The 27,641-nt window shown below is 41.4% G+C and overlaps 1 protein-coding gene across 2 annotated transcripts; it reads left to right on the top strand.

The window, feature by feature from the left end:
* Nucleotides 1-928: 928 nt before the first annotated feature.
* LOC124260162 (T-box transcription factor TBX18-like) lies at nt 929-26,725 on the top strand. Of its 2 annotated transcripts, none has more exons than XM_046694420.1 (8): nt 929-972; nt 13,738-13,840; nt 14,035-14,151; nt 14,707-14,863; nt 15,075-15,215; nt 19,847-19,911; nt 20,128-20,216; nt 26,281-26,725. In XM_046694420.1, exons 2-8 carry the CDS (start codon nt 13,818-13,820, stop codon nt 26,646-26,648), a joined length of 960 nt encoding a protein of 319 aa, XP_046550376.1. In that variant the 5' UTR covers nt 929-972; nt 13,738-13,817; the 3' UTR covers nt 26,649-26,725. The 2 variants fall into 2 exon arrangements, with proteins under 2 accessions (XP_046550376.1, XP_046550375.1); XM_046694419.1 differs by lacking the exon at nt 929-972 and adding an exon at nt 1,657-1,807.
* Nucleotides 26,726-27,641: the final 916 nt, after the last annotated feature.

Here is a 27,641-nt window from a genome sequence, read left to right on the forward strand (position 1 = left end):
ATAGTAAACTCTCATTACATTATTCTTTATACACAACATTATACATAGTGTACTCTCATTACATTATTCTTTATACACAACATTGTACATAGTGTACTCTCATTAAATTATTGTCTATGTTCAACATTACCCATAGTGTACTCTCATTATATTATTGTTTATACACTACATTATGCATAGTGTACTCTCATTATATTTTTGTTTATACACGACATTATACATAGTTTACTCTCATTACATTATTCTTTATACACAACATTATACATAGTGTACTCTCATTACATTATTATTTATACACAACATTATACATAGTGTACCCTCATTACATTATTGTTTATACACAACATTATATATAGTGTACTCTCATTACATTATTGTTTATACACAACATTATACATAGTGTACTCTCATTACATTATTGTTTATACAAAACATTATACATAGTGTACTCTCATTATATTATTGTTTATACGCAACATTTACATAGTGTACTCTCATTATATTACTGTTTATACTCAACATTGTACATAGTGTACTCTCATTACATTATTGTTTATACTCAACATTATACATTGTGTACTCTCATTATATTACTGTTTATATGCAACATTATACATAGTGTACTCGCATTACATTATTGTTTATACTCAACATTATACATAGTGTACTCTCATTATATTACTGTTTATACGCAACATTATACAAAGCAGCACTGTCTCTTCAGTATTGTTTATGCTCAAGATAATACACAAGCTCAGTATCACCACGGTTGTGAGAACTAACGATTGTGAGAACGTATACACTGTATGTGCCTCCATGTGATACACGTCTATATCTGTCAACATGCTGTTATCTGGAGTACCTATGATCAAACTAGTTAATTCAGTCAAATTGGTTGTGCTCCAGACGTCCAGACGCGCCCACCTGGTGGCGTCAGTGCACCACCATGACGTAGTACACGCTCACAACACCGTATGTACCCTCTGTTCCCCCTCATTGTAGCCGAGCAGCAGCGAGTGGTTCCAGAACTATTTTCGCGGAATTCCATCAAGTTAAATAACCGGGGAAAGTATTTATTTGTTGTATTTAACAGTTTGTCCTGTCCGATGAAAATAGGACTTCCGATGAAAATAGTTGAGACCGTGTCTGTGTCTGTTTGCTCCCACTTTCAGAGTATATGTTGAGGTGGTGTATCATAAGGCTGTGTCTGTGTCTGTGTCTGTTTGCTCCCACTTTCAGAGTATATGTTGAGGTGGTGTATCATTAGGCTGCGTCTGTGTCTGTGTCTGTTTGCTCCCACTTTCAGAGTATATGTTGAGGTGGTGTATCGTTAGTTCTGTGTCTGTGTCTGTGTCTGTTTGCTCCCACTTTCAGAGTATATGTTGAGGTGGTGTATCGTTAGGCTGTGTCTGTGTAGTGTATCACACCCCAAACTTGGGGTACAGCCAAGTGTTCAGATGGATCACAAGAACACTGAACATGATATCAACAGATTGTTACAACAAGAGCATGGGTGTGCTATCCGTCTCATGTCAGGTCATTTGATGACCTCGGCGTCTAATCGGGTTGACCAATGAAATCACGTATGTACTATCTGTGTTTCTGTTACAAATGAACGAGTCCGTGCAATGCATCCATTCACAATTTGGACAAGCTACGATGCTCAGTGCAAGAGCGCGCGCTTTCTCCGTTGAACAGTTGCTAGGAAAACCTGACAACCAGACTGATATACTTGGAAGTGGCGGAAGTCACTGCTTACAGGGTGCATGTGAAGCACAGTTTGACAAGTTCGTTAAGACGGTGTATGGTAAGACTCCTACGGTCACATTTTATGTTTGGGAGGTGTATGGTAAAGCTTCCACTTTCACAGTTTATGTTTAGGAGGTGTTTGATAAAGCTTCTACTTTCACAGTTTATGTTTAGGAGGTGTTTAATAAAGCTTCCACTTTCACAGTTTATGTTTAGGAGGTGTTTAATAAAGCTTCCACTTTCACAGTTTATGTTTAGAAGGTGTTTGATAAAGCTTCCACTTTCACAATTTATGTTTAGGAGGTGTTTGATAAAGCTTCCACTTTCACAATTTATGTTTAGGAGGTGTTTGATAAAGCTTCCACTTTCACAATTTATGTTTAGGAGGTGTTTGGTAAAGCTTCCACTTTCACAATTTATGTTTAGGAGGTGTTTGGTAAAGCTTCTACTTTCACAATTTATGTTTAGGAGGTGTTTGATAAAGCTTCCACTTTCACAGTTTATGTTTAGGAGGTGTTTGATAAAGCTTCCACTTTCACAGTTAATGTTTAGAAGGTGTTTGATAAAGCTTCCACTTTCACAGTTTATGTTTAGGAGGTGTTTGATAAAGCTTCTACTTTCACAGTTTATGTTTAGGAGGTGTTTGATAAAGCTTCCACCTTCACAGTTAATGTTTAGGAGGTGTTTGATAAAGCTTCCACTTTCACAATTTATGTTTAGGAGGTGTTTGATAAAGCTTCCACTTTCACAATTTATGTTTAGGAGGTGTTTGGTAAAGCTTCCACTTTCACAATTTATGTTTCGGAGGCGTTTGATAAAGCTTCCACTTTCACAATTTATGTTTAGGAGGTGTTTGATAAAGCTTCCACTTTCACAGTTTATGTTTAGGAGGTGTTTGATAAAGCTTCCACTTTCACAGTTTATCTTTAGGAGGTGTTTCGTAAAGCTTGTACTTTCACAGTTTATGTTTAGGAGGTGTTTGATAAAGCTTCCACTTTCACAATTTATGTTTAGGTGTTTGATAAAGCTTCCACTTTCACAATTTATGTTTAGGTGTTTGGTAAAGCTTCCACTTTCACAGTTTATGTTTAGGAGGTGTTTGATAAAGCTTCCACTTTCACAGTTTATCTTTAGGAGGTGTTTGGTAAAGCTTCTACTTTTACAGTTTATGTTTAGGAGGTGTTTGATAAAGCTTCCACTTTCACAATTTATGTTTAGGTGTTTCATAAAGCTTCCACTTTCACAGTTTATGTTTAGGAGGTGTTTCGTAAAGCTTGTACTTTCACAGTTTATGTTTAGGAGGTGTTTGATAAAGCTTCCACTTTCACAGTTTATCTTTAGGAGGTGTTTGGTAAAGCTTCCACTTTCACAGTTTATGTTTAGGAGGTTTTTGATAAAGCTTCCACTTTCACAGTTTATGTTTAGGAGGCGTTTGGTAAAGCTTCCACTTTCACAGTGTATGTTTAGGAGGTGTTTGATAAAGCTTCCACTTTCACAATTTATGTTTTGGAGGTGTTTGATAAAGCTTCCACTTTCACAATTTATGTTTAGGAGGTGTTTGATAAAGCTTCCACTTTCACAGTTTATGTTTAGGAGGTGTTTGATAAAGCTTCTACTTTCACAGTTTATGTTTAGGAGTTGTTTGGTAAAGCTTCCACTTTCACAGTTTATGTTTAGGAGGTGTTTGGTAAAGCTTCCACTTTCACAATTTATGTTTAGGAGGTGTTTGGTAAAGCTTCCACTTTCACAATTTATGTTTAGGAGGTGTTTGGTAAAGCTTCCACTTTCACAATTTATGTTTAGGAGGTGTTTGATAAAGCTTCCACTTTCACAGTTTATGTTTAGGAGGTGTTTAATAAAGCTTCCACTTTCACAATTTATGTTTAGGAGGTGTTTGGTAAAGCTTCCACTTTCACAGTTTATGTTTAGGAGGTTTTTTTATAAAGCTTCCACTTTCACAGTTTATGTTTAGGAGGTGTTTGGTAAAGCTTCCACTTTCACAGTTTATGTTTAGGAGGTGTTTGGTAAAGCTTCCACTTTCACAGTTTATGTTTAGGAGGTTTTTTTATAAAGCTTCAACTTTCACAGTTTATGTTTAGGAGGTGTTTGGTAAAGCTTCCACTTTCACAGTGTACGTTTAGGAGGCTCAATTTCAGAACATATGTTGAGGTGGTGTATCGTTAGCCTAACACTTTCAGAGTATATGTTGACGTGGTGTATCATTAGGCCCACACTTTCAGAGTATATGTTGAGGTGGTGTTTCGTTAGGCTCCCACTTTCAGAGTATATGTTGAGGTGGTGTATCGTTAGGCTAACACCTTCAGAGTATATGTTGAGGTGGTGTATCGTTAGGCCCACACTTTCAGAGTATATGTTGAGGTGGTGTATCGTTAGGCCCACACTTTCAGAGTATATGTTGAGGTGGTGTATCGTTAGGCTCCCACTTTTAGTGTATATGTTGAGGTGGTGTATCGTTAGGCTAACACTTTCAGAGTATATGTTGAGGTGGTGTATCGTTAGGCTAACACCCTCAGAGTATATGTTGAGGTGGTGTATCGTTAGGCTAACACTTTCAGAGTATATGTTGAGGTGGTGTATCATTAGGCTAACACCCTCAGAGTATATGTTGAGGTGGTGTATCGTTAGGCTCTCACTTTCAGAGTATATGTTGAGGTGGTGTATCATTAGGCTAACACCCTCAGAGTATATGTTGAGGTGGTGTATCGTTAGGCTCTCACTTTCAGAGTATATGTTGAGGTGGTGTATCGTTAGGCTCCCACTTTCAGAGTATATGTTGAGGTGGTGTATCGTTAGGCTCCCACTTTCAGAGTATATGTTGAGGTGGTGTATCGTTAGGCCCACACCCTCAGAGTATATGTTGAGGTGGTGTATCGTTAGGCCCACACTTTCAGAGTATATGTTGAGGTGGTGTATCGTATATTGAGGTATCGTTAACACCCTCAGAGTATATGTTGAGGTGGTGTATCGTTAGGCTCTCACTTTCAGAGTATATGTTGAGGTGGTGTATCGTTAGGCTAACACCCTCAGAGTATATGTTGAGGTGGTGTATCGTTAGGCTCTCACTTTCAGAGTATATGTTGAGGTGGTGTATCATTAGGCCCACACTTTCAGAGTATATGTTGAGGTGGTGTATCGTTAGGCTAACACCCTCAGAGTATATGTTGAGGTGGTGTTTCGTTAGGCTCTCACTTTCAGAGTATATGTTGAGGTGGTGTATCGTTAGGCCCACACTTTCAGAGTATATGTTGAGGTGGTGTATCGTTCGGCTCCCACTTTCAGAGTATATGTTGAGGTGGTGTATCGTTAGGCTAACACCCTCAGAGTATATGTTGAGGTGGTGTATCGTTAGGCTCTCACTTTCAGAGTATATGTTGAGGTGGTGTATCGTTAGGCTAACACCCTCAGAGTATATGTTGAGGTGGTGTATCGTTAGGCTCCCACTTTCAGAGTATATGTTGAGGTGGTGTATCGTTAGGCTAACACCCTCAGAGTATATGTTGAGGTGGTGTATCGTTAGGCTCTCACTTTCAGAGTATATGTTGAGGTGGTGTATCGTTAGGCCCACACTTTCAGAGTATATGTTGAGGTGGTGTATCGTTAGGCTAACACCCTCAGAGTATATGTTGAGGTGGTGTATCGTTAGGCTCCCACTTTCAGAGTATATGTTGAGGTGGTGTATCGTTAGGCTAACACCCTCAGAGTATATGTTGAGGTGGTGTATCGTTAGGCTAACACTTTCAGAGTATATGTTGAGGTGGTGTATCGTTAGGCTAACACTTTCAGAGTATATGTTGAGGTGGTGTATCGTTAGGCCCACACTTTCAGAGTATATGTTGAGGTGGTGTATCGTTAGGCCAACATGTTCAGAGTATATGTTGAGGTGGTGTATCGTTAGGCTAACACTTTCAGAGTATATGTTGAGGTGGTGTATCGTTAGGCTCTCACTTTCAGAGTATATGTTGAGGTGGTGTAACACACTTTCAGAGTATATGTTGAGGTGGTGTATCGTTAGGCTCCCACTTTCAGAGTATATGTTGAGGTGGTGTATCGTTAGGCTAACACTTTCAGAGTATATGTTGAGGTGGTGTATCGTTAGGCTAACACCCTCAGTATATGTTGAGGTGGTGTATCGTTAGGCTAACACTTCAGAGTATATGTTGAGGTGGTGTATCGTTAGGCTAACCTTTCAGAGTATATGTTGAGGTGGTGTATCGTTAGGCGTTCAGAGTATATGTTGAGGTGGTGTATCGTTAGGCTAACACTTTCAGAGTATATGTTGAGGTGGTGTATCGTTAGGCTCTCACTTTCAGAGTATATGTTGAGGTGGTGTATCGTTATATGTTGAGGTGGTGTATCGTTAACACTTTCAGAGTATATGTTGAGGTGGTGTATCGTTAGGCTAACACCTCAGAGTATATGTTGAGGTGGTGTATCGTTATATAACACTTTCAGAGTATATGTTGAGGTGGTGTATCGTTAGGCTCCCACTCTCAGAGTATATGTTGAGGTGGTGTATCGTTAGGCTAACACTTTCAGAGTATATGTTGAGGTGGTGTATCGTTAGGCTCTCTCACTTCTCAGAGTATATGTTGAGGTGGTGTATCGTTAGGCTAACACTTTCACAGTATATGTTCAGAGTATATGTTGTATATGTTGAGGTGGTGTATCGTTGTATCACCCTCAGAGTATATGTTGAGGTGGTGTATCGTTAGGGCCCACACTTTCAGAGTATATGTTGAGGTGGTGTATCCCCACTTTCAGAGTATATGTTGAGGTGGTGTATCGTTAGGCCCCCACTTTCAGAGTATATGTTGAGGTGGTGTATCGTTAGGCTAACACCCTCAGAGTATATGTTGAGGTGGTGTATCGTTAGGCTCTCACTTTCAGAGTATATGTTGAGGTGGTGTATCGTTAGGCTAACACCCTCAGAGTATATGTTGAGGTGGTGTATCGTTAGGCCCACACTTTCAGAGTATATGTTGAGGTGGTGTATCGTTAGGCTAACACCCTCAGAGTATATGTTGAGGTGGTGTATCGTTAGGCTAACACTTTCAGAGTATATGTTGAGGTGGTGTATCGTTAGGCTAACACCCTCAGAGTATATGTTGAGGTGGTGTATCGTTAGGCCCACACTTTCAGAGTATATGTTGAGGTGGTGTATCGTTAGGCTCCCACTTTCAGAGTATATGTTGAGGTGGTGTATCGTTAGGCTAACACCCTCAGAGTATATGTTGAGGTGGTGTATCGTTAGGCTAACACCCTCAGAGTATATGTTGAGGTGGTGTATCGTTAGGCTCTCACTTTCAGAGTATATGTTGAGGTGGTGTATCGTTAGGCTAACACCCTCAGAGTATATGTTGAGGTGGTGTATCGTTAGGCTCTCACTTTCAGAGTATATGTTGAGGTGGTGTATCGTTAGGCTAACACCCTCAGAGTATATGTTGAGGTGGTGTATCGTTAGGCCCACACTTTCAGAGTATATGTTGAGGTGGTGTATCGTTAGGCCCACACTTTCAGAGTATATGTTGAGGTGGTGTATCGTTAGGCTCCCACTTTTAGTGTATATGTTGAGGTGGTGTATCATTAGGCCCACACTTTCAGAGTATATGTTGAGGTGGTGTATCGTTAGGCCCACACTTTCAGAGTATATGTTGAGGTGGTGTATCGTTAGGCCCACACTTTCAGAGTATATGTTGAGGTGGTGTATCGTTAGGCTCCCACTTTTAGTGTAAATGTTGAGGTGGTGTATCATTAGGCCCACACTTTCAGAGTATATGTTGAGGTGGTGTATCGTTAGGCTAACACTTTCAGAGTATATGTTGAGGTGGTGTATCGTTAGGCTAACACCCTCAGAGTATATGTTGAGGTGGTGTTTCGTTAGGCTCCCACTTTCAGAGTATATGTTGAGGTGGTGTATCGTTAGGCTAACACTTTCAGAGTATATGTTGAGGTGGTGTATCATTAGGCTCCCACTTTCAGAGTATATGTTGAGGTGGTGTATCGTTAGGCTAACACTTTTAGTGTATATGTTGAGGTGGTGTATCGTTAGGCTAACACCTTCAGAGTATATGTTGAGGTGGTGTATCGTTAGGCTCCCACTTTCAGAGTATATGTTGAGGTGGTGTATCGTTAGGCTTACACCTTCAGAGTATATGTTGAGGTGGTGTATCGTTAGGCTCCCACTTTCAGAGTATATGTTGAGGTGGTGTATCGTTAGGCTAACACCCTCAGAGTATATGTTGAGGTGGTGTATCGTTAGGCTCCCACTTTCAGAGTATATGTTGAGGTGGTGTATCATTAGGCTAACACCCTCAGAGTATATGTTGAGGTGGTGTATCGTTAGGCTCCCACTTTCAGAGTATATGTTGAGGTGGTGTATCGTTAGGCTAACACCCACAGAGTATATGTTGAGGTGGTGTATCGTTAGGCTCCCACTTTCAGAGTATATGTTGAGGTGGTGTATCGTTAGGCTAACACTTTCAGAGTATATGTTGAGGTGGTGTATCGTTAGGCTAACACTTTCAGAGTATATGTTGAGATGGAAATCTTTAGACTGTCACTTTCATCACAATAGACTTGAGATACGAGACGGGACGAAGAAGGCCTGTAAACTGTATACTCTATAACCAAGCCCACGTGTCTGTTCCATCACGTCACATTTATATGCATAGAGAAAGTGATCGAAACAGGACATTAGAAAATATGTGTAATGTCGATTTTGTTTCATTGTTTTGCTGACCTGATTTGCGTCATGATATTCAAGTTGCCCACACCGACACAGATAACTGTCTAGACAGTTGATCGTTGACCGGTATAAGAGTCTTAACACTGCGTTATCGAAATACACGTCATACGTATATAGTCGGCAATAACGGTAAAGGTGGTGACAGGTTTATCTAGGGCAATCTGACGAACAAGCTCATTCCTACATGCTGCTTATACAATATATTTGTATGATGTTGTTTCCTCACCAAGACAGCTTCAGCTAAATCTGAGCTATTTGAACAACACTTTCATGATCGTGGACGTTATTAGATGATCGGGGCGGTGGGGTAGCCTAGTGGGTAAAGCGTTGGCTCGTCAAGCCGAAGACCCGGGTTCGATTCCCCACTTGGGTACAATGTGTGAAGCCCATTTCTGGTGTCCCCCGCCGTGATAATGCTGGAATATTGCTAAAAGCGGCGTAAAACCAAACTCACTCACTCACTATTAGATGATCGTTATCATGATACGGCTCCTAATGAACGTGAAGCACATAATGCGCCGCCGTGTGTGGCTAGTGGAGTGCTACAGTCACGGGATTGAGAGTCGTGTAGGCTTAATCCAGTACTGAATCGGAAATTCACTCGTTTAACATATAACCTACGCGCGGATGTGATACCAAGGTTTCCAATGGTTGATCAGTGCTCAGAATTTGGAGAGTATGATCTGGGGAGCTCTGAATGTTCGTTGTCTCCTGTCAAGGGGGTGATTTTATAGTCGGATTAACACTTGACGATCATGTTACATTGAAAGAACATGTTACTGTGACACATAGGCTGGATAGAGGGACTCACTGCATACCACAGATAGATTTATCATTGCTGACAGACAATAAAGTAATTAGCTGGGCGATAGGCATGTGTATATACAAGCAAGTAGGTTCACCTTACAGTGATGGAATAGACAGGTTAGTTGAATAAACTATCCTCTGACTCCTTTAGCAGTGATGCTGCAGTTCGAATACTCTTTAATCACACAAATCCTAATATACGTTAGGAAGGGTGTACCCATTCATTCACTCTAAGCACGTTATTTTATACGGGGTCGCTTTACACGATGACGATGATGCCTACTCTCTGACAGCTTGATATGCTGGACAGTGGGTCATAATTCAACTTGGTATCAGCAACTTGAGCGAACAGGATCTACACTTGGACTGTTTAGAACGCTTTAGTGTTGTATCTGATGTAAATGTATGAAATCAATCTTAAGATGTTGTCTTTTTACATTAGATCAAGCAGCAATTATCCGAGACTTGCCGACGATATTTGAGAGTTGATATGTATTAACGGAAAAAGTAACTGTGCATAACATAAAATTGCTTTGAATAAAAGTTATTTGAAAATAAATAAACATGCAGCAAAGCACTTTGCATGAAAATTGATGTCACATATCGCGCGTGGCACGCGCACTTTATGCACAATGAACTTACTCACTTTTTGCATGCTCTTTGACACCTGAAGTTCACACACCTGATATTGAAATTGAAGAACGGTTGATTATTCTTTGGCCTCTGAATGTTGTGGAAAACACGTTAATTTGAACATAAACTGAGCGTAAGTCATGCCACGACTGACAGAAAATTAGCATCTCCGCGCAGAGTGTATGCTGGAGACTGGAATGGCCCGATATGAAGTGGCCAGACATTTTGGTGGTCATCGAAACACGACCTCATCTCTATGGAGACGATTTCAACAAATTGGAAACACCAAAGATTTGCCTCGGACCGGCCGTGACGTCACGTCAGCAAGGCAACCACATTCGGCTGACCCATCTAAGGAATCGATTCTAGACTGCCAGTTTGACTGCTCGGACCAGTCCTGGCTTACGTCCAGTCAGTTCCAGGACTGTACGGACTGATAGAGGGAGCACAACATTCGGCCCCAACAACCTGCACCAACGTCACCGACAGGCACCGCGTGCAGACAGGAGACAAGATTGGGATGGTGTTTTGTTCACTGATGAGTCGAGATTTCATCTCGACAGCTCAGATGGCAGGGCGTGATTGTAAAGACGGCGAGGTGAACGGTATGCTGACGCGTACGTTGTTCAACATCAACAGTTTGGTGATGGTAGCGTTATGGTATGGGGAATATCACATCTCATGGTCGGAAACAGTTTGTCATTGTCAATGGCAATGTGACAGGTCTACGATACAGTGATGAGATTATTGGGCCCCATGTGCAGCCGTTCACGCAAGAACAGAGACACACGGTGCTGGATGTCTTCCCTCATTCCAAGAATCCGCACCCTCACGGCAGGAAACATTCTTTTACGTAACACGTTTCAGCAAGATAATGCCCGTCCACACGTCGCTCGTGTTGTGACAGATTTCCTGAGACAGCAGAATATTCCGGTACTCACCTGGCCAGCTGTTTCTCCGGACCTGTCTTCTATCGAGCGATGTTTACGTCAAGCCCAGAATCTTCCATTGACGTTAGCTGAATTGGGACAAGCGTTGGCTCAGACATGGAACAACATTCTCCAAGCTTTCTTCAATCGCTTAGTGTCAAGCCTGCATCAACGCCAATGGTGGGCACACACGATACTGAATTTGTTAACTGAGTTTTCATACCACATCTCTGCAAGGGCGTGTTACGATGTCTAGTGTCATATCCTGCATATTTCGATATTATCCTGTCAACAGTTAAACAGTGGTTAACCCATTTATGCATATTGTCCTTTTTGGGGGACGGGTACTTCAAAAAAGCATTTCTCTCCTGTTGTTGAAGGTAGAAAGTTGCAGTATAGACGTGAATGAAGCTGATTGTTTTGTGGTTGAACCATTCACATTACTTGTAGAGTTTAAGTTCTTTAAGCATGGTCACTTCCAGTGATAAGGCAGGTCCCCTGAAAAATTCGCCGAAGAGTGACGTAAGATGATTTTTTTTATTGGTCCCTATTTTAACTATGTACGTTCATTAGAATATGTTTAAATCTTTCGTTGTTCAAATAGAAAAATAAAATGAAAATGGTTTGCATTTTTTCCATACTCAATTTTCCGTCAAAGTACCGTCACAAAAATGGGACGTACACATTCATCAACTATGATGTTTAGTTCTTCAGAAAACATTTTATGGGATCAAGAATGCCCATGAAATGTTCAGCTTTCAATTTGTTAATACACATAGTTTCATATAAAAGCCAGTTTTATTCCATGAAAGCTTTCAAATGAAAAGAGTCAATTTTAAGATTTAAGAGGTTGATCTCCCCAACCTAAGCCTAATAAATTGCCTAATTTAAGTTTACTCATCTGCATATCGTCCCATATTTGGGACCCACTTTTGCAGTGTAAAAAAAGTATTGAAATATTTGTTTACTGATAAAAATTACACATCATTCCTTTCATTGCTTGCCAGGAGAAACCAGCTCACATAATTTGATGACAATCTAAGACCCTATGCATAAATGGGTTAAGGGAAACATCACAAATCGTGTTATTATCCCTTTGCATTCAAAAATGGCATAACATCAAATAATGCACAATTACTATATTCCAGTAATATATATGATACCAAAGACATAAGGCTGATATTTTACAAGTATGTTTATCCAATCTCATACAGAACATTTAATGCATAAACAATGTGTTGATCTGTTTATAACGTATGCTTGAACTCTTCTTATACATTTGCATGCACATCAGAAGGCACGAAAATATACGATTCCCTTTATTCCTCTGAACCCCTCTGATACTACATCAAGGGAAAATCATCATCTGTATATTCATTTGTGCCTGGTAAAAACACAGGTTTAACGAAATCTTCTAAATTGATGAATACTTGTTGAGAGAACCCAAACGGGATTCAAGTTTAGACTAGGTACACCAGCAAAGCTATATTTGTGCACTAACTATACTATAAAAAAGTGGGTGATATTCCATTTGGGGGTCATATCATTTGGGGAACCAAGTTGTAAGGATTTAGAAAATTGTTATTCCATTCACAACTACTTGCAATTGCCATGTTACAAGTTGGAACAAGACAGCACCGTGGTACAATCTTTCACAGTATCACAGTCAGCAATTAGCAGATTACAACCACGATGTCGATAGATGAATAACGTTGATGACGGACGTCGATCTGGTCAACCAAGGGCCACAACTGGTGCGCAAGTTCCTTCATTGCGCGTCGGTATGTGATGAAGGTATTGATTGCTCCAGGGTGACAACATAAGAGCACAGGGTTCGTACTGTAAGTGAGCACCCCAAACAGGAAAACACAACCACCTTACCCTGGCCAGCACTCAGGACACACTTGCCACCCATCGAACATGTCTGGGACATATTTGTACGGCACTTACGTCACCGTCAACAGTCAGCAACCACTCTCAACGAACTTGAAGTATGGATGGTATTTTGCATATTTGTTGGAAGTGAAATCAACGAAAATGTGTTTTAATAATGATGCTACATGTATAACCACTCCTGCTAAGTGTGAACACATACGCCTGAAGCTATCCTTTAAGTCAGTCGACCAAGAGGCTGATCAGAAAAGAAACATTTTCTCGGAGATAACATTTGATCCAACTTGGGTACAACCAATTGTTGCACCTTGCAAAGATTATGAGGAAGTTGTCATAAGTCGTATAGGTTTTATAGCGTATGATGTCCGTACATGCCACTATGGATACCGTGTAAGTAATGTCTTATGTCCGTACATGTCACTATGGATACCGTGTAAGTAAGTCTTATGTCCGTACATGTCACTATGGATACCGTGTAAGTAATGTCTTATGTCCGTGCATGCCACTATGGATACCGTGTAAGTAATGTCTTATGTCCCTACATGCCACTATGGATACCGTGTAAGTAATGTCTTATGTCCATACAAGTCACTATGGATACTGTGTAAGTAATGTGTCATGTCCGTACATGTCACTATGGATACCGTGTAAGTTATGTCTTATGTCCATACATGTCACTATGGATACCGTGTACGTTATGTCTGATGTTTGTGCATGTCACTATGGATGCCGGGCAAGTAGCGTCTGTCTGTTCATGTCACTATGGATACCGTGTAATTAGCGTCTGTCCCTTCATGTAACTATGGATACCGTGTAAGTAATGTCTGATGTCGGCATGTCAGTATGGATGCCGGGCAAGTAGCGTCTGTCCGTTCACTCCGATCTGGATAGCTTGTGAAGGTAACGTCTGATGATATCGACCTGGATAGCGCCTCAATTGTTACATCCTTCATGTTGTAGATGAGAGTGGGAGGCATGAGCTGCAGGTGGAATTATGTCACGGGGATCTGTGGCAGGCCTTTCACCGCCTGGGTACAGAGATGATCATCACCAAGTCGGGCAGGTACGACAAGTAGATACGTGAGAAAGTCTGGCATTGTCAATCTTTCTGTTTCAGTGTCACTTCACTATCTCGCACCACACATGCTTTAAGTAACAACTTAAGTCTATGAAGCCATCTTTTAACGACATAGTGAGCAGCTTTCTACTCTCACTCTGTGAGCATACAATTTATGAGTGGTTATGTGTGTAACGCAGGAGAATGTTTCCTGCCGTGAGGGTCCGGATTCTAGGATTGAGAGAAGAAGTCCAGTACCGTGTGTCTCTGGACTTCCAATCCCTGGATGACCACAAGTACAGATATGTCTACCACAGGTACATACAACAGTACCATTATGTCTACCACAGGTACATACAACAGTACCATTATGTCTACCACAGGTACATACAACAGTACCATTATGTCTACCACAGGTACATACAACAGTACCATTATGTCTACCACAGGTACATACAACAGTACCATTATGTCTACCACAGGTACATACGTCAGTACCATTATATCTACCACAGGTACATACATCAGTACCATTACGTCTACCACAGGTGCATAATCATGAACAGATTTGCCCACCATAGGGGCATGCCCTACTACCAGTATGTCCCCCAAACCGGCATACAGTATTCCTCGTGGGTACAAAGAATAGTACCTATAAGTATACTGAAGGTACATACACTTTTCCACATGTGTTTTTAAAATAATAGGTACAAAGACTAGTACCGATATGTGTACTACAGGTGCATACACTACTTCCCAAACCCACACCACATATATACTCTAATCATTTATACGAACTCCACTATGTCTTACCAGTACTGAAAAAGATCAGTTTAATTCTTCATGTCACGGGATGTGTTTTGTTTGTGCAGTTCCAAATGGATGGTAGCAGGCACGGGGGACCCGCCGCCAGCTAATCAACGCTACAGCCATCTGGACTGCCCACTAGGTGGCCGTCACTTAATTAGTCAGGTTATCTCGTTCGAAAAACTGAAACTGACCAACAGAGATGACCCCCAATCGGGCCAGGTGAGTCTGGCCAATGTGAAACACGCATGGAGATGTACCTGCTCCACTCAAACATCGTTTCTGTGTCTTGTCTTTATAGATCTACATTCATGCAGTAGAGTCTGTTCCGCATCAGTCTGTACATACCTGCCAAACAGTGGGAAAATATACGTATTACATGTTTCGAGAGTGTCGAATATCATGATTTTAACACCCGTATTTTCCTATTGAGATCTCCCTGGTGTCCATGCAAAGGTACATGCCCCGCATCCACGTGGACATCCTCAACTCCAACTTTGAAGTGCAAGCTCGCTATGTGACGTCGTTTCCACAGACGTCCTTTATGGCAGTAACAGCATATCAGAATCAAGAGGTACGACTAATACAGACGCTAAGCATACACGTGTTTGCTGCACGACATTATCCCTTTCCCTCTGTAGGGTATAACATTGTATGTCTTGAAGCAGACGTCATGTTCATAGGTATAGCCTACAACACAATCGTTTGGGATTTGATATAGTGCAGTTGTTATGATAGTGTTCTTCAAGACGAGGTAGATATGACCACCTATATGAGCAGTTGTTATGCTAGTGTTCTTCACCACGAGGTAGATGTGACCAACTATATGAGCAGTTTTTATGCTAGTGTTCTTCACCACGAGGTAGATGTGACCACCTATATGAGCAGTTGTTATGCTAGTGTTCTTCACCACGAGGTAGATGTGACCACCTATATGAACAGTTGTTATGCTAGTGTTCTTCACCACGAGGTAGATGTGACCACCTATATGAGCAGTTGTAATGCTAGTGTTCTTCACCACGAGGTAGATGTGACCACCTATATGAGCAGTTGTTATGCTAGTGTTCTTCACCACGAGGTAGATGTGACCACCTATATGAGCAGTTGTTATACTAGTGTTCTTCACCACGAGGTAGATGTGACCACCTATATGAGCAGTTGTTATGTATGCTAGTGTTCTTCGCCACGAGGTAGATGTGACCACCTATATGAGCAGTTGTTATGCTAGTGTTCTTCACGACGAGGAAGATGTGACCACCTATATGAGCAGTTGTTATGCTAGTGTTCTTCACGACGAGGAAGATGTGACCACCTGTATGAGCAGTTGTTATGCTAGTGTTCTTCACCACGAGGTAGATATGACCACCTATATGATCAGTTGTTATGCTAGTGTTCTTCACCACGAGGTAGATGTGACCGCCTATATGAGCAGTTGTTATGCTAGTGTTCTTCAAGACGAGGTAGATGTGACCACCTATATGATCAGTTGTTATGCTAGTGTTCTTCACCACGAGGTAGATGTGACCACCTATATGAGCAGTTGTTATGCTAGTGTTCTTCAAGACGAGGTAGATGTGACCACCTATATGAGCGGTTGTTATGCTAGTGTTCTTCACCACGAGGTAGATATGACCACCTATATGAGCAGTTGTTATGCTAGTGTTCTTCAAGACGAGGTAGATATGACCACCTACATGAGCAGTTGTTATGCTAGTGTTCTTCACCACGAGGTAGATGTGACCACCTATATGAGCAGTTGTTATGCTAGTGTTCTTCAAGACGAGGTAGATGTGACCACCTATATGAGCGGTTGTTATGCTAGTGTTCTTCACCACGAGGTAGATGTGACCACCTATATGATCAGTTGTTATGCTAGTGTTCTTCACCACGAGGTAGATGTGACCACCTATATGATCAGTTGTTATGCTAGTGTTCTTCACCACGGGGTAGATGTGACCGCCTATATGAGCAGTTGTTATGCTAGTGTTCTTCACGACGAGGTAGATGTGACCACCTATATGAGCAGTTGTTATACTAGTGTTCTTCACCACGGGGTAGATGTGACCACCTATATGAGCAGTTGTTATGTATGCTAGTGTTCTTCACCACGAGGTAGATGTGACCACCTATATGAGCAGTTGTTATGCTAGTGTTCTTCAAGACGAGGTAGATGTGACCACCTATATGAGCAGTTTTTATGCTAGTGTTCTTCACCACGAGGTGGATATGACCACCTGTATGAGCAGTTGTTATGCTATTGTTCTTCACCACGAGGAAGATGTGACCACCTATATGAGCAGTTGTTATGCTAGTGTTCTTCACCACGAGGTAGATGTGACCACCTATATGAGCAGTTATTATGCTAGTGTTCTTCATCGCGAGATGGATATGACCACCTGTATGAGCAGTTGTTATGCTAGTGTTCTTCACCACGAGGTAGATGTGACCACCTATATGAGCAGTTGTTATGCTAGTGTTCTTCACCACGAGGTAGATGTGACCACCTATATGAGCAGTTGTTATGCTAGTGTTCTTCAAGACGAGGTAGATGTGACCACCTATATGAGCAGTTGTTATGCTAGTGTTCTTCATCGCGAGATGGATATGACCACCTGTATGAGCAGTTGTTATGCTAGTGTTCTTAATCGCGAGGTAGATATGACCACCTATATGAGCAGTTGTTATGCTAGTGTTCTTCAAGACGAGGTAGATATGACCACCTATATGAGCAGTTGTTATGCTAGTGTTCTTCACCACGAGGTAGATGTGACCGCCTATATGAGCAGTTGTTATGCTAGTGTTCTTCACCACGAGGTAGATGTGACCACCTATATGAGCAGTTGTTATGCTAGTGTTCTTCACCACGAGGTAGATGTGACCACCTATATGAGCAGTTGTTATGCTAGTGTTCTTCATCGCGAGATGGATATGACCACCTGTATGAGCAGTTGTTATGCTAGTGTTCTTAATCGCAAGGTAGATATGACCACCTATATGAGCAGTTGTTATGCTAGTGTTCTTCAAGACGAGGTAGATATGACCACCTATATGAGCAGTTGTTATGCTAGTGTTCTTCACCACGAGGTAGATGTGACCACCTATATGAGCAGTTGTTATGCTAGTGTTCTTCAAGACGAGGTAGATATGACCACCTATATGAGCAGTTGTTATGCTAGTGTTCTTCACCACGAGGTAGATGTGACCGCCTATATGAGCAGTTGTTATGCTAGTGTTCTTCACCACGAGGTAGATGTGACCACCTATATGAGCAGTTGTTATGCTAGTGTTCTTCACCACGAGGTAGATATGACCACCTATATGAGCAGTTGTTATGCTAGTGTTCTTCACCACGAGGTAGATGCGACCACCTATATGAGCAGTTGTTATGCTAGTGTTCTTCACCACGAGGTAGATATGACCACCTATATGAGCAGTTGTTATGCTAGTGTTCTTCACCACGAGGTAGATGCGACCACCTATATGAGCAGTTGTTATGCTAGTGTTCATCACCACGAGGTAGATGTGACCACCTATATGAGCAGTTGTTATGCTAGTGTTCTTCACCACGAGGTAGATGTGACCACCTTTATGAGCAGTTGTTATGCTATTGTTCATCATCGCGAGGTAGATGTGACCACCTATATGAGCAGTTGTTATGCTAGTGTTCTTCACCACGAGGTAGATATGACCACCTATATGAGCAGTTGTTATACTAGTGTTCTTCACCACGAGGTAGATGTGACCACCTATATGAGCAGTTGTTATGCTAGTGTTCTTCACCACGAGGTAGATGCGACCACCTATATGAGCAGTTGTTATGCTAGTGTTCTTCACCACGAGGTAGATATGACCACCTATATGAGCAGTTGTTATGCTAGTGTTCTTCACCACGAGGTAGATGCGACCACCTATATGAGCAGTTGTTATGCTAGTGTTCATCACCACGAGGTAGATGTGACCACCTATATGAGCAGTTTTTATGCTAGTGTTCTTCACCACGAGGTAGATGTGACCACCTATATGAACAGTTTTTATGCTAGTGTTCTTCACCACGAGGTAGATGTGACCACCTATATAAGCGGTTGTAATGCTAGTGTTGCTCATCACGAGGTAGATGTGACCAGTGGCTTATCTAAGACAGAAGATATTTTGAGAACACCACAGAAGGCCCGATGGCACCATGGATGCATCCTTCATGGCCACAGTGGTTGTCTGGTGAATCTGTGGCAAACCTGTAGCGGGTGCTAACAGACCGATGACATGCTGATATCAGAGTATTGTTCAGCTCACGTTATCGGCAGACAAACATAAGTTCTTGATAACACTTCCTTCATCAGTCGATAGTGTTGATAGTTGGTGTCGTGTACTTGACATACAGGTTTCACGTGACCCCACCCCCGACCCTACCTCGTGTGGGGTGACAATGAAGATGTTACCTGTCTTAAATTCTCACGAATCTCATACAATCATCCATCTCTTAATACCACTCAAAAAGCATATCTGCTATCCACACTCTTATGGAAGATGAAAGAGCACATGTATCTCTTCATCAGTATTCTTTTTCAAATGTTGCTGGGTTTTCAGTATAAATATAACACAGCTGAAAATGTAACGTGCAGGACGATACCACGGCTCAGACGTATTTCATATTATTGCCTATACTTCATGTGCAGGATCGCAGTGTAACGATAGTTTTCAAAATAGGTCAACGAGTAGACATTGTGTTATTTTCGCCCAGAATCGACCGTATTAAGAAAATGCTGATCGAAATCAAACTTTGTGTAAATCATAATTGTTTTGGGGTACAATCTCTTGCTCTTAAATGTGGCACTTGCTTACAGTGGCACTATCACTCATTTAAAAGTACAACAGAGGTATTTCAAACGAATGTCTTTTACCATTATGTATTTATCTAAGTTTTCAAAAGTATTACGTCACATTTTCACTTCAAATATTCCATGTTACACAGCCAAATGCGTTACATGGAGCGTATGTGCTGAGATAAAAGAGATATGCACTTTTATTTAAACATCATTGCCTCAACTCGCAAGTGGCAGTGCGGTTATACAGTGACATCTTTACATGAAAATGTGACCTGTAAAGGCGGTATTCCCACGCCATGGATATCTGTGTGTATCTTTTCCACTTCCCTTCACAACTCAGACGCTGATAGCTGTGTCGTACAATCACCCTTTGTTCTTGCAGATAACCAGGCTTAAGATTGCAAGGAATCCCTTTGCCAAGGGCTTCAGGGAATCCGACAAGAGCAGGTACTTCTCCTTTATATCAGGGTGATCGAGTAAAGGCGTCTTTGTGCAACATCAGCGGATATTTTAGTTGTCTGATTATCTTATTGTGTTTAAATAGTATTTGCTCTGAAGTGTCTTCAAATGCTATACCCATTTGCATAGGGGTTCAAGATATTACAAACAGTGTTCACTGACATGTCTGTAAATGTTTACTGTTCTTATTTGTGTTTACTTGAGGACATCCCTTGAGGCCGCCATGTCATCCCTCTGTAGTTACATGATTCTCAGGAACACTTCTTCCAGGAAACGCTGTCTACCCCGTGAAGGTATATCACTTACTATCATGCCCACTCCATGAAAGAATATACATTACTCATGCCTATCCCTTGAAATCATGTGTACTTCATGAATGTATATCAGTTAAAATCTCTGTACTACCTTAGTATATATCCCATATAATCAGATGTACATCCTAAATGTATATCCCATGTCATCATGTGGACCTCCTCAATGTACATCCAATATCATCATGTGGACCTCCTCAATGTACATCCCATGTAATCACGTGGACCCCCCTCAATGTACATTCTATGTAATCATGTGGACCTCCTCAATGTATATCCTTTGTAATCATGTGGACCTCCTCAATGTACATCCAATGTCATCACGTGGACCTCCTCAATGTATATCCCATGTCGTCATGTGGACCTCCTCAATGTATATCCCTTGTAATCACGTGGACCTCCTCAATGTACATCCAATGTCATCATGTGTACCTCCTCAATGTACATCCAATGTCATCATGTGGACCTCCTCAATGTATATCCAATGTCATCATGTGGACCTCCTCAATGTATATCCCTTGTAATCACGTGGACCTCCTCAATGTACATCCAATGTCATCATGTTGACCTCCTCAATGTATATCCCATGTCATCATGCGGACCTCCTCAATGTATATCCCTTGTAATCATGTGGACCTCCTCAATGTATATCCCATGTTATCATGTGGACCTCCTCAATGTATATCCCTTGTAATCACGTGGACCTCCTCAATGCATATCCCATGTAGTCACGTGGACCTCCTCAATGTATATCCAATGTCATCATGTGGACCTCCTCAATGTATATCCCTTGTAATCACGTGGACCTCCTCAATGTACATCCCATGTAATCACGTGGACCTCCTCAGTGTATATCCCTTGCAATCAAATGGACCTCCTCAATGTACATACCAAGTAATCACGTGGACCTCCTCATGTATATCCCCTGTAATCACGTGGACCTCCTCAATGTATATCCTTTGTAATCATGTGGACCTCCTCAATGTACATCCCTTGTAATCACGTGGACCTCCTGAATGTATATCCATTGTAATCACGTGGACCTCCTCAATGTATATCACTTGTTATCATGTGGACATCCTCAACGTGGACCTCTTCAATGTAAATCCCTTGTAATCACGTGGACCTCCTCAATGTATATCCCATGTAATCACTTGGACCTCCTCAATGTACATCCCTTGTAATCATGTGTACCTCCTCAATGTACATCCCATGTAATCATGTGTACCTCCTCCATGTACATCGCATGTTATCATGTGGACCTCCTCAATGTACATCCCATGTAATCACGTGGACCCCCCTCAATGTACATTCTATGTAATCATGTGGATCTCCTCAATGTATATCCCTTGTAATCATGTTGACCTCCTCAATGTATATCCCTTGTAATCATGTGGACCTCCTCAATGTACATCCAACGTCATCATGTGGACCTCCTCAATGTATATCCCATGTCATCATGTGGACCTCCTCAATGTATATCCCTTGTAATCATGTGGACCTCCTCAACGTACATACAATGTCATCATGTGGACCTCCTCAATGTATATCCCATGTCATCATGTGGATCTCCTGAATGTATATCCCTTGTCATCATGTGGACCTCCTCAATGTATATCCCTTGTAATCACGTGGACCTCCTTAATGCATATCCCTTGTAGTCACGTGGACCTCCTCAATGTATATCCCTTGTAATCACGTGGACCTCCTCAATGCATATCCCTTGTAATCATGTGGACCTCCTCTATGTATATCCCATGTCATCATCTGGACCTCCTAAATGTATATCCCTTGTAATCACTTGGACCTCCTCAATGTACATCCCTTGTAGTCATGTGGACCTCCTCAATGTATATCCCTTGTAATCACGTGGACCTCCTCAATGTATATCCCATGTCATCATGTGGACCTCCTCAATGTATATCCCTTTGTAATCTTGTGGACCTCCTCAATGTATATCCCATGTCATCATGTGGACCTCCTCAATATATATCCCTTGTAATCATGTCGACCTCCTCAATGTACATCCAATGTCATCATGTGGACCTCCTCAATGTATACCCCTTGTAATCACGTGGACCTCCTCAATGTATATCCCTTGTAGTCACGTGGACCTCCTCAATGTATACTCCTTGTAATCAAGTGGACCTCCTCAATGTACATCCCATGTAATCACGTGGACCTCCTCAGTGTATATCCCTTGCAATCAAATGGACCTCCTCAATGTACATACCAAGTAATCACGTGGACCTCCTCATGTATATCCCTTGTAATCACGTGGACCTCCTCAATGTACATCCCTTGTAATCATGTGGACCTCCTCAATGTACATCCCATGTAATAACGTGGACCTCCTCAATGTATATCCCATGTAATAACGTGGACCTCTTCAATGTAAATCCCATGTAATCACGTGGACCTCCTCAATGTATATCCCTTGTAATCACGTGGACCTCCTCAATGTACATCCCTTGTAATCACGTGGACCTCCTCAATGTATATCCCATGTAATCACTTGGACCTCCTCAATGTATATTCCTTGTAATCAAGTGGACCTCCTCAATGTACATCCCATGTAATCACGTGGACCTCCTCAGTTTATATCCCTTGCAATCAAATGGACCTCCTCAATGTACATACCAAGTAATCACGTGGACCTCCTGAATGTATATCCCTTGTAATCACGTGGACCTCCTCAATGTACATCCCTTGTAATCATGTGGACCTCCTCAATGTACATCCCATGTAATAACGTGGACCTCCTCAATGTATATCCCATGTAATAACGTGGACCTCTTCAATGTAAATCCCATGTAATCACGTAGACCTCCTCAATGTATATCCCTTGTAATCACGTGGACCTCCTCAATGTACATCCCTTGTAATCACGTGGACCTCCTCAATGTATATCTCATGTAATCACTTGGACCTCCTCAATGTACATCCCTTGTAATCATGTGTACCTCCTCAATGTATATCCCATGTAATCATGTGGACCTCCTCAATGTACACCCCTTGTAATCATGTGGGCCTCCTCAATGTATATCACATGTCATCATGTGTACCTCCTCAATGTACATCCAATGTCATCATGTGGACCTCCTCAATGTATATCCCTTGTAATCACGTGGACCTCCTCAATGTACATCCCTTGTAATCACGTGGACCTCCTCAATGTATATCCCATGTAATCACTTGGACCTCCTCAATGTACATCCCTTGTAATCATGTGTACCTCCTCAATGTATATCCCATGTAATCATGTGTACCTCCTCAATGTACACACCTTGTAATCATGTGGACCTCCTAAATGTATATCCCATGTCATCATGTGTACCTCCTCAATGTACATCCCATGTCATCATGTGGACCTCCACAATGTATATCCCTTGTAATCACGTGGACCTCCTCAATGCATGTCCCTTGTAGTCACGTGGACCTCCTCAATGTATATCCCTTGTAATCAAGTGGACCTCCTCAGTGTACATCCCATGTAATCACGTGGACCTCCTCAATGTATATCCCTTGTAATCAAATGGACCTCCTCAATGTACATCCCATGTAATCACGTGGACCTCCTCATGTATATCCCTTGTAATCACGTGGACCTCCTCAATGTTGGCCTTGTAACCATGTGGACCTCCTCAATGTACATCCCATGTAATCACGTGGACCTCCTGAATGTATATCCCATGTAGTAACGTGGACCTCCTGAATGTATATCCCATGTAATCACGTGGACCTCCTCAATGTATATCCCATGTAATCACTTGGACCTCCTCAATGTACATCCCTTGTAATCATGTGTACCTCCTCAATGTACATCCAATGTCATCATGTGTACCTCCCAATGTACATCCCATGTAATCATGTGTACCTCCCATGTAATCACTGGACCTCCTCAATGTACATCCCTTGTAATCATGTGTACCTCCTCAATTTACATCCCATGTAATCACTTGGACCTCCTCAATGTACATCCCTTGTAATCACTTGGACCTCCTCAATGTACATCCCTTGTAATCATGTGTACCTCCTCAATTTACATCCCATGTAATCATGTGGACCTCCTCAATGTACATCCCATGTAATCATGTGGACCTCCTCAATGTGCATACCATGTAATCATGTGGACCTCCTCAATGTATATACCATGAAATCATGTGGACCTCCTCAGTGTACATCCCATGTAATCATGTGGACCTCCTCAGTGTACATCCCATGTAATCATGTGTACCTCCTCAATGTACATCCCATGTAATCACGTGGACCCCCGTCAATGTACATCCCATGTAATCATGTGGACCCCCTCAATGTACATACAATATAATCAGGTGGACCTCCTCAATGTACATCCCATGTAATCATGTGTACATCCTGAATGTACATACCATGTAATCATGTGTACGTCCTCAATGTATATACCATGTAATCATGTGTACATCCTGAATGTACATCCCATGTAATAATGAGTACATCCTCAATGTATATCCCTTGTAATCATGTGTACATCCTGAATGTACATACCATGTAATCATGTGTACATCCTCAATGTATATCCCATGTAATCATGTGTACATCCTTATGTACATCCCTTGTAATCATGTGGACCTTCTCAATGTACATACCATGTAATCATGTGGACCCCCTCAATGTACATACAATATAATCAGGTGAACCTCCTCAATGTACATACCATGTAATCATGTGGACCCCCTCAATGTACATACAATATAATCACGTGAACCTCCTCAATGTACATCCCATGTAATCACGTGGACCTCCTCAGTGTACATACCATGTAATCATGTGGACCCCCTCAATGTACATACCATGTAATCATGTGTACCTCCTCAATGTACATACAATATAATCATGTGAACCTCCTCAATGTACATCCCATGTAATCATGTGGACCCCCTCAATGTTCATACAATATTATCACGTGGACCTCCTCAATGTACATCCCATGTAATCATGTGGACCCCCTCAATGTTCATACAATATTATCACGTGGACCTCCTCAATGTACATCCCATGTAATCATGTGTACCTCATCAATGTACATCCCATGTAATCATGTGGACCTCATGAATGCATATCTCATATAATCACGTGGACAGTGTATACAATTTACGGAAAAGGGTCTATATAGCAGCAGACATATTTACAGGCAACCAGCTTTCAACATTATTTATACCTTAGAAACTTTTGTAGTTCTGACATAATCGATAACAAAAAGAAAACAAAATATACACATGGGGAAAAAGTATCGCAACACTTCACATTTTTCATACTGTCAATAAGTTACCATTAACCACGACAAAGTAACTTACCCAAACCTCAGTATGACTTACTGAGTTATTACTGCTAAATCTGACTAAACTTCGGTCACATGTCACAATACGCGGCCGAATTTAGGCGATTTTGGATTATTAGTTTGCTGTTTTCTAGCCAGTCGGCTGGTAGTTATGGCAACCACCATCACAAAGACATGCCAACATTCCGCATACCAATAATCTGTCATCTTTGAGCAGTTGTCAGTAGAGGAGGGCCCAATAGTTGCTTATCAATAACGAAATCAATTGATTTTCCAAGTTATCGAGTTGTAAGAACAGTTTCCTAAAATGTGCTTAATGACGGGTACATGTATTGTACGTGACGCTCGTACTTGACTGTAGCACTGTATCTGAAATCAATATTCATACAAACATATATAATTATGACATATATAAATGGCTATATGGGGGTTAAAAGTAACAGGTGTTACCATACATGTTCCATGTGTATTTTTAGAACTATTTCTAGATACAATTTTAGATAAAATATTAGCGAGTTCGTAACCCCAAACTTGTTTGTTACCATACGTTTGTATTACCTTTACCTGTGCTGAGGGGGTCGGCCGAAATATAAAGTGACATTTATTCCACGTGTACTTAGTGTCAAGTAGCATTGTAACAAAGGTTATAAGTGGTGATATTCAGATTGTCTCATTTTGCAAACAGGGATAGGAAAATTATGTCGGATATAATTTTTTTTCTTGCAGCAACAGATCTGCCAAAGAAAATCTTCAAACCATCTCCGACTGGTGTGGTTCACACGACCACAACGAACCGTTGGTTGCATGCAGAATCAACAGCCAATCACTGCCTTGTACATGCTGTTCCAGTCTCGATCTACGGCCTATCAGCGTGTTGTTATAATTGGTCACGTGATGACGAGTTAAAGGAGTCGGCACAATCTGTGTGTGACATGTGCTGTTCCCTCCCCTGCTGGAGGTACCCAGGTCTTCAACATCCTGGAATTTTTGAACCGTACCAACAAACATTCCCAGGCTACCAGGCCAGCATTAAACCTGACATTATTCCTGACTCAAAGATCGATATTAAACAGGAATTGAAAACTGACAGTTAGAACAGGCGCTTGAGGGGAACCCGTTACTTTCCTGGAGAGATCTGTGAACTGATTTTGTTTATAAAACCTGCCTGACATTGTGTTCTTGTACAACTTTGTGGGTCTTGTCTGGTACTGGACTGAATGAGATACGTCATTTCAGTACTTTGATTCACGAGCATAATTTCAGTTAATTCGTAAATAGATAATATTTCTTTGTCATATCACCCTAAAGAACTTCTACTCCGGGGTTTTATTTCAGGTGAACAGTTGACTATGTTTATGACGGGTGCCACCGGTGGGGCAGGATACGTTCACCTTTTCGCGAACACCTGGTATCATCACTTTTTCATAGTGATTCATAAATACATGCTCTGTCATAGTATCGCATGGTAACAATCACTGGATTGTCAGGTCCAGACTCGATTTGTTTACAAACAACAGCGTACAGCTGTTTTATTGCTGAAACAAATATATACTCATGATATAGTCACAATTGTACAATCGACGGCGCTTTTAGCAGCGACTTATTATGCATGTGGAAAGGATTTTGCCTCTTTTATTTTCGTGTCACATAATCAAATGAATGTACACGACTTGCTCATGTAGGTCCCGAAAGGAGCGACCTGCATGTACTCGTCCAGTTTATTGTTGCTATGACCTGGTTGAAGTAAGGTCTTGAAAGTTCTATTATAAGCATATCGTGAACTATCTTCTAAAGTGGAATGCCATTCCTGGTGAAACATATTAACAGACCGAGTTCTAAATTCATTAAGAAACATGTCTACACTTACAACTGACTGACATAACCATATAAAACCATAACCATGGGAAAATAGAAGATTCCTTATATGCGATACCCATGTAACTTTCCCCATGTTATCTAAATGTAAAAGCATGCTATAAGCTACTTTGGGGAGACGTTGCTCGTGCATATGAAGAAGTTTGAACCAATATTTTAAACATCTAATTTGGGAATTAATATATAATGGGTATCTACCACATTCACCATAT

This window comes from Haliotis rubra, unplaced genomic scaffold, assembly GCF_003918875.1.
Source record: "Haliotis rubra isolate DU_JTF1 unplaced genomic scaffold, ASM391887v1 Scf751, whole genome shotgun sequence".
Taxonomy (NCBI): Eukaryota; Metazoa; Mollusca; class Gastropoda; order Lepetellida; family Haliotidae; genus Haliotis; species Haliotis rubra.

What these genes read in the sequence shown, in the direction of transcription:
- LOC124260162 (XM_046694419.1), top strand. Translation starts at nt 1,660, where the DNA reads ATGCTCAGTGCAAGAGCGCGCGCTTTCTCCGTTGAACAGTTGCTAGGA. An exon ending in ATCATCACCAAGTCGGGCAG is followed by an intron (nt 13,841 to 14,034) that starts GTACGACAAGTA and finishes TGTGTAACGCAG; the next exon opens with GAGAATGTTTCCTGCCGTGA. An exon ending in CAGCATATCAGAATCAAGAG is followed by an intron (nt 15,216 to 19,846) that starts GTACGACTAATA and finishes TTGTTCTTGCAG; the next exon opens with ATAACCAGGCTTAAGATTGC.